Source organism: Tripterygium wilfordii, chromosome 13 (genome assembly GCF_013401445.1).
Source record: "Tripterygium wilfordii isolate XIE 37 chromosome 13, ASM1340144v1, whole genome shotgun sequence".
NCBI classification, from domain to species: Eukaryota; Viridiplantae; Streptophyta; class Magnoliopsida; order Celastrales; family Celastraceae; genus Tripterygium; species Tripterygium wilfordii.
Window position 1 is genome coordinate 4021448 of NC_052244.1, and position 8287 is coordinate 4029734.

Sequence of the window (8287 nt, forward strand, 5' to 3'; positions counted from 1 at the left end):
CACGTGATCATGATTTTTATTTTAGGGTGGGTGTGGGCCCCAGTGCCTGTTTTGAAGTCTCAACTGGCGTCACGTACAGTACAAACTAACCTAACGAACAGCGACGGAGGAAGTTGCCTCAAGGCTCCGGCTCCCTTTTTCCCTCTCCCTCCCTCTCCGAACCAGAGAAAGAATGGCGAGTGAGCCAGAGATGAGTAACTGGACCGATCTGCTTCACTCCTCCACGAAGCTTCTAGAACAAGTTGCTCCTTCTGCTCAGTTCCCTCCTCTCCAGGTATCCTCAACTCTCTCTGTATTTCCCTTTTGCTTCCCCAGTAAACGCGAGACTTAATGTAAAGAAAAGCACAATCTTTACTGTCGTGGAATCTCGGTGTCTTGATCGCGAGAAAATACGGTAGAACAATTAAAACAAGTTCGCCAAGAATTCTTTGTTGCTTAGGATGCGAAGTAGTGAACTAAGAGATGAACTATCTAAGATTTAGGGCAATAAATTTTTTATTTGTCCAGTTTGGGAGGAGCGATTTTCTATCTAACCTGGCATAGGTTCTTCTCTTCTGATTGGTTTTGTTTTCCGTTTGTTTTCTGAGAAAATTACAAGAGAAATGAAAAGCTAAATTGCAATCAGCCGTTCACTTGGTTTCTCTTTTTGGAGTGGACAGATACTGGAAAAATTTACATTTGCAGATATTTTTATTTATGAAGTGAAAGTTTTTAAGTTAGAATTTCAGGTTCTTGACAAGCATTTTATTCTCACTTTTTTGTATTATATATTTGGCTGCCAATTGTCAAGAAGGAATGCTTGAAATAAAAGATATTGGACTAGTTTTCTTTTGCAATGAAGAGAAAGTATGAATCGATATTAAGGTTTGGGTTAGTTGCTTGGGAGTACTACTGAATAATTGGTGGCTTAATAGTTAACAAGTATGAGGATAAGACGTCAAGTAAAGAAAATTATGATATGTAATTCAACATTAGTCTTCCACATGCTTTCATCTGGCTGTTTTAGAAATTTCTTAGATTGTATTAATTTCTCCGTAGTCTGTACTGTGACAAGGTACTTAAAATTGCGATCCAAATGGTAAAATCCGACGATTTTGCAATTTTAACTTGGAAAAAATGGTTAAATCGCATTGGAATCGGAAGTGGAACAATTTAGCAATTTTTAAATACCATTATTTTTTGATACAAAAGGACCAAAGAAAAGAAAAGAGAGAGAATTGGTAAATTTAACCGGAAATAAGTAGGAAAAGGGGGTGAAAATGTGTTTAATACCATGATTCTCCTGGTTTTCGGTTCCCCTACAGTGGTGTCTTCATTATTGATCACCGGCTTGAAAGGCCTAATGGAGCAGTGGCACTCTGTTGTCTGGGTTTTAGGACAGATTAGGAGTGGAGGCTGTGAGGCAGAGAACGATAGTTTCCCTGGTTAACGTGTCACTCACTTCCTGCCTGCTTTTTGTTTGGCTAACAAGAAACGGAGGAAAATCCGGAGAAAATTTGGTGGTACTTGGTTTCCCTGTAATTGAATTCAGACTTAATATCTAAACAATGGAGGCGCAGGACCACTGGGAAGGTTCCACGGGAGGAGAAATAAGCGACAGTGATGTCAGTTTTCAAGACACAAATGACGGAAATGAAGATGAAGATCTCTACACATCAGCTTCCGGTTCTCCATCCAAGCTTCAATTCAGGTAAAGAAAGAGATTAATAAATCTTCTTTTCTTTTGTCAGAATATTGGACTATTATTCATTGAATCCCAAATTTATTATTCTTTTGTAGGAGAGATGTTTCAAGGGCACGTTGGAATCAGGAGATGCAAATGGCTGAGGTTTTGGAAAAGAAGGGTAAAATGTGGATAACCACAGGAATAGTGCGTGGTGGCCAGACTTTCTGCTTCCTTGAAGAGACATTGTAGGTGAAATTTTGGATCTGTATATCTTTGTTTCAAGCTATTATTTTCACTGAATTTTTCTTCAAAGCTTACTAATTTTGCTCTTGGTAGATTTCTTGCTGAAATTGGGGCACTGCATCTTCTAGGTGATAAAGATACCTGTTTAGCCCTAAAAGATATCTATGAGAAGGTCTCAGAGGGAAAGAGTGGATGCTGCTATGAGTTTTTTCAGGTTTATAGGCAATTGAAGTCACTCGGTTACATTGTTGGGCGGCATGGAGTAGCCTGGACAATTAAGAGTTCTAAGAGCACCTCAGAGTCTCATTCTTTAAAAGAGAAGGATTCAGTCATTGAATTGTTCGGTAATATGCAGGTCAATGACAATTTTAGGCCAGCCTTTGATGTATACTATCCAAACAGCAGGTTTAGAAAGTCGGCCCCAGGCGATCCAAGCTTTGTGCTTTGCTTAGCTAGGTAATAATGTAATGGTAACTCACTTTTGCTTTAAGTGGTGATTTTTGGTTATTGATTTCTCATTGCGTGTTGTTGATATTTGTCATTGTAACAATTTTGGAGAATTTAATGTTACATGTTTTGTTACGGGAGGAATTTCTGGTGGTATTTGGCTCCTAATGCTGCTTGAGTTGTTTTTAAATTTTCAAAGACATCGTACAAAAATAGGATAGAAATGAAGTTAGACATTTTTTTATATGTTTCTGGTAATGAATACATAGAAGATTGTTTTTGTTTTCTAACGCAAGATGCTTCTGCCTGGCATTAAGGATTCATTTAAGAATAGATCAAGGAAAAAGAAATTGGTGCTTTGTCTCTGCTGTATTTTGATATTCAAGCAAAATCTTCATGTAGCAAAATGAATTTAGATCAGTTGTTTAATATTCCGAAATTTCCTTGAAGTTATTATGCTCATGATTTCTTTATTGCAATCCTTTTAGTGGGAGACTTCTCACTGATATGCCAATTCTTATTGTTAAATTTCTACTCAGTAAGTTGGAAATTAGTTTTACTGAAGTGCTACCCATAGAGAAGAAAGGATTTATGTCATTCACAACTAAACACTATTAAATTATAACTTTCTCTTTGAGAAAGGGTGGCTGCCTTTGAAAGAAAACCATTTCAACTTTGTGTTCTCTGCTGAGAAAAGAATTGTGAGCCCATTATTTGTCACATACATTATTTATTACTGTATGCACATCCTCGTTTCTGTATTTTGACTTCCTGAAATTAATAAGAGGAAGCAAGATGTAATCTTGTGCTTCTGGTGAATCTTTTTCCTTTTCAAAAGTGAAGGTTTAGTAATCTACACTTCTTGCTGAATCATTGATAATCTTCCTTTCTCTTGTAGTGGCTCTCCACCATCGGAAGCTGAAATACAAGTCCTTGAGAAACAATTTAACGGCGTTCCTTTGAAATTTTGTCATGTTGAGCATGGACGGGTCAGTTTTTTCTCCTTTGACAAGGTTGAGCTGCCCGTCTTACCTTGATTTTTTGGATGGGTGCAATTTCATACTAATGGAGCATAAAGAATTTGCTAGAGGCTTAATCTGAAGGCATGGAATGGAAGCTTTGCAAGCCTGTGTCGAAGATTCTATGCATGGTTTCAATCAAATCAAGAAGAGTTGTTGCTGTCCTTGGCTCCTTTTACTAGTATTTTATGTGGCAACAACAATTGGAGAAGAAACTATAGAGAGTCAAATGCAGTGATCCCTACGGATCTTCTTTCCCTTGGAAGGACGCTATCTTCCCGAGTTGTTCTCATTAGTCAATTTGAGTTTTATAAAATGGATTGGCTTTTCTCAATACTTGCAGGAGTTTGGACAGGGGAAATGTTTTTGGTAGAGATGACGTGGCTACATTACTCTCTCTGACTCTTCTTTGGGGCAAAGGTTCATGTGACTATTCGAAGGCCCTTATGGTCAGATGTCTTGTCCTCTTTCATAAAAATTCAAAGAACCATGTATGATGTATCAAAGATATTAATATTGTATGAAACACCCTGCGTATAAATTTTAATAAACTTAAAAAAAAATCAAATTGAATATTTTGTTTATTTTTTTTCATTTTTTTCATTTTTCATTTTTATTAAGATAATATTGTATATATAATATTATAAACATTTTAAAATTTTAATTTTATTTATATAAAAATATTTTGTAATAAACTAATCTCAGCTTCACCAAACACTTAATAGTTTATTTCACAACTTATAAATTAGAAGTTAGCTTATTTTTCACGACTTGTAAACTAGCTTATTTGGATATGAGAGGCGTAATTTGGCTACTATCTTGGCATCTTGAATCATTATGCTTCAAGTCTTGCACGACTCTGTGCATCTTACTATATTAAAATAGAATGCCAATGAGGTAGGAGTCCGGTCCGTTTGATTAACAATTTTGACAAGTAACATTAATGCTAACATTAATTTTGATAGTTTTACTGGTTAAAAATGATTGCAGATATGATGTCTAAAAAGCTCGTAGTGTTTTTACTGGTAGCATTTTTTTACTATTGAAATTATTATAGCAAATTACGTGCAAAGTATATGCTTTTAACTTGTAACATATTGAAATAAATATTTAATATTAGAAAAATATTTTAATTAATTTAATAAACTAACAATAAAAGTTAGTTATTTAAGTATGAGGAATTAAGATATTAGAAAATATACAACTAAATTCATCACTACTGCTACGGCTAGAAGTTGAAGACATATCTCTGTTACAGTAAAAAATAATTACGTTAAAATTCAAGCAAAGCATAACAAAAATTCCACAGATAAAAATTTCAGCATATTAAAACAGGACAAGAAACCAATTAAACAACAAAATCTAGTTATGCAGAACAACAAAATCCAATTAAACATAGCACAATACCCTATAAGGGTATTAAAGAGAATTCAATTTTAAAGCATGGTTAAAGAAGTAATCTACAGCAAACATCCACAAAATTGTTCAATCTTATACAATTGCAAAACAATAATTTTGAGCCACCAAAATTGACTCAAAATTATGTGAGAATCCTGTTTTGTGTACAATTAGCATTAATGCTACTAATACTAGCATTAATACTGATGCTGAGAATTCCTTTTGTGTACCGTTAATATTCAGTAGCATTAATGTTGATGTAAAATTGTGCACAAAATAGGGCCCTTGTCCACACAATCCGATGACAGCAGAATGCTAAATAACACTTGATAACAGAGTGTATCATTCATTTCCTTTTGTCTTCATACCATCCATTCATGGAAATGCATCTACTATAGTAAAACGATATGATCTCTGCAAATCAGCCAAAAAGTTCCGGACACCGACCGGCCTTCACCTAGTAATATAAAGTCCAAATGAAAATGACATGCATAGGTATTTTCGTCGGTGCTCAGTTGCTTCTTGTTTTTTCAAAATACAGTGCAAAAAGACCTGTCAAGGCCTTCATCATCCTTATCCTCTTCAATAATCTCTGATTGGTTTTTGTTATCAAAGTTGAAGAATTGAATCCACACCAGTTTGGGAATTTTAATTTGCAAGAATACGGACTAAAGCCAAAGTTACAAGCTAATTACAAGCAGTGGCCAAACTGATCTGGGATTTGTTTTACGACTCTGTTCTTAGTCTTTCATATTGTGCGTATGTGGAGTAACCTTCACTAGTCTTCTTCACAAACCCTGCTAAATCAAAAGGAAAAATTAAATTATGTAATGGAACCCCACTTGCACATGTATGCTTTTCGTGCTATCTTCTTGTCTCCCTTCATTTGATTGGGAATGTATGATACAATTTGTTCACGGCACTAGTTCATGCCATTTATATGCTGTCCCTTTCTTTGCAGAATTGTGTCTTTATGAGTCAGTTCCCAGCTGTAGACTTTAAAAATTCTTGCTTTACTGGTGTACTTGCATATCTGCCCATGTGTGCATTCTTATCTGCGAGTACTAGAAAAAGATTTTAACCATTAAGTAAAAAATCATTGACACTGCAGTTAAACTGTTTGATGAATTGTCTCTGTGGAGCTACCTTGTGATATGAGCAATGAATGAGTCAAATTCCCTGAGAGAAACCCCACCTTCGCCGGTGGAGCGCCTCACTTTGCTGCCTAATTCTGCTGCTCTCTTCCTCATTTCATCCCCTTCTTTTGAAGCCATTAGCCTCTTCACAGCACCTTCAACTATACCTGATGTCACAAGCTTCTCTCTTCTCTCCCAGTCCTTGACAACAATCCCAATTTTGAGTAGTTTTGTTATGAGTACTGTGTTTCTTGGCTGATCAGAATGCATAGGCCAGGCTGCTATTGGTACTCCCATGGTGATACTTTCCATGCAAGAATTCCACCCACAGTGACTCATGAATCCACCAATTGCAGGATGTGCCAGAATCTCCAATTGGGGTGCCCAATCTCTCACCACTAATCCTATTTCTTTCACCGATTCCTCGTACCCTTTTGGGAGCTTACCTCTTCCCACATCACGAACTTCATTGAAAACATGTCCCTTGTTTGCATCTCTCAAAACCCAAATGAACTTTTGCTTGCTTTTCCTCAACCCACCAGCTAGCTCACTGATTTCCTGCTCATTCATTGATGTTGATGTCCCAAATGACACATAGATCACTGAATTATTGTCCTGTATATCAAGCCATTCCAGGCAGGAATGCCTACTTTCTGATCTTTTCTTCTCAGGATTCAACTTTATTGGGTTGAATGGTCCTAATGCCCAATGCTTAATCCCTTTGTCCTTGCTTTGTCTCTCAAGCAAATCCATGTAATCTCCTTCTATGACTCTGCAAGTGTTGTATACTTTGCCTGAAATGTTTTTGTGGTACTTATATTGAGATTTCATGAAATCAACAAACTCTAAAGAGAAGCATCCCTCAAGAGATGGAATCTCATCAGGGATCAATACATTTGAGTACTCTATTGGTTTCTTCTCCATTTGTTCCAGTATGTAGAGGAAAATAGTGAAAGCTGACACACTGTGGAAAGTATATGACTCTGCATTTGAAATCACACCAACTTCTTGAACCACAGATGCCATTAGAGAATCATGGATGACAATCACTCTTCTGGACATGATCGAAAGTGCATGTAGAAGCTTCGAAACGGGCTCAGTAAGGTTCAACGAGGCATTGAAAGCAGGAAGCCAGTAAGAAGGGAACCTGTTTGATAAATTGGAGTCAGCAGGGGATGGTGTTTGATGTGGAGGGATTTTGAAGCTGTGGAAATAGATGTTGGTGGCAGCCAGAAGATCCCATCCTTGCACCCGGTGCTTCGCCTGAGAGGTGTGTGTGGTGGTGCCAACGTAGTGGACTGGAATGTTGTAAGAGGAGACCAGACGAGACAGTTGGAGAAGCTGGTTCAGGTGGCCTTGTGCAGGGAGTGGCACCATCACCACAACAACATCTTGTTGTTTTAGGCCATTTTGGCCTGTTTTGCAATGGTTAACCATTGAAAATTTTTGTTGATAGTGGTTTGGTATGGGAGGTTTCAGATTTTGTAGTGCTCTTTGGTTGTGTTGTTGGAGTTTATATAGGAAAATTTGGAATGCTTTCTACTGTTAGGCTCATTCTCCTCCCAATAAGTATCTCTATTGCAACTAGAATTATTATATTTCCTTTATATGTAGTGGACCTCAATTATATAAATAGGTCACTCATTGTACAATTATATAAACCAAATTATGCATACAATATAATTTTCTCTCGCCAGTAAATTGCATAGCAATTCTCATCTACTTATTTAATTTCCTTGTATCAAAATATTACATATCATATGCTTCTCTCTTGGCCCTTTTTCATTTCAATAACTGAGAACAACATCACGGGTCTAAACTCGGATAGTTATGTCCATAAGCACATATTTTTTCACTTAACGATAGGGTAAATTTCTCTCTTAGCCTTTTTTTTTTTTTCCTTTTGGTAATTGAGAACGACATCACGAGTCTAAACTTAGGCAGTTACATCCACGCGTACAATAAATTTCCACCAGATGACAAGTTAAGTAAAGCCAAGATCAGCATGTGGTCATAAGGTATTGCTCCCAATGAGAATCGAACTTAGGAGCTCCCGAGTCTATAGGTTTAACCTCAAAAAGATTCATCAACTAGGCTATCACCAAATTCGACCCACATGACATTTGTTTCTTACATGGGGTATGCGTGGTGAGAGCGAAGACTCTTTTGAGTATGATACAAAAATAGTAAGTAATCTTTCAGGGCTTGCTTGAATTGATATTTTAGAAAGTTAGTGATGAGAGTTAAGGAGGGAGGAGTAACTTCACCTTACTTAGAATATAGGAGAGAGAGTTAAGTGGGGTGAATGAGGGGGGAAATTCCTCCCACTTAACTCTCTAACTCTACATTTTGTAACTCCTCAATTTCGGAGGTTTGTG

The 8287-nt window shown here is 36.8% G+C and overlaps 2 protein-coding genes across 5 annotated transcripts; one reads left to right on the plus strand and one right to left on the minus strand.

Annotated features, from left to right (window-relative positions):
• Positions 1–21: 21 nt before the first annotated feature.
• On the plus strand, positions 22–3942 carry LOC120013654. Of its 3 annotated transcripts, XM_038865538.1 has the most exons (6): positions 22–274; positions 1560–1690; positions 1780–1911; positions 2003–2365; positions 3255–3345; positions 3719–3942. In XM_038865538.1, exons 1-6 carry the CDS (start codon positions 173–175, stop codon positions 3746–3748), a joined length of 849 nt encoding a protein of 282 aa, XP_038721466.1. In that variant the 5' UTR covers positions 22–172; the 3' UTR covers positions 3749–3942. The 3 variants fall into 3 exon arrangements, with proteins under 3 accessions (XP_038721466.1, XP_038721465.1, XP_038721467.1); XM_038865537.1 differs by having other exon boundaries at positions 3255–3942; XM_038865539.1 differs by having other exon boundaries at positions 175–274; positions 1532–1690; positions 3255–3942.
• Positions 3943–5352: 1410 nt separating this feature from the next.
• On the minus strand, positions 5353–7591 carry LOC120012285 (zeatin O-glucosyltransferase-like). 2 transcript variants are annotated; one of them, XM_038863633.1, is made up of 2 exons: positions 5920–7591; positions 5353–5828 (listed from the first exon to the last, which is right to left on the minus strand). In XM_038863633.1, the coding sequence occupies exons 1-2, from the start codon at positions 7344–7346 to the stop codon at positions 5825–5827; spliced, it is 1431 nt and encodes a 476-aa protein (XP_038719561.1). In that variant the 5' UTR covers positions 7347–7591; the 3' UTR covers positions 5353–5824. The 2 variants fall into 2 exon arrangements, with proteins under 2 accessions (XP_038719561.1, XP_038719560.1); XM_038863632.1 differs by having other exon boundaries at positions 5353–5837.
• Between the last annotated feature and the right edge of the window lie 696 nt (positions 7592–8287).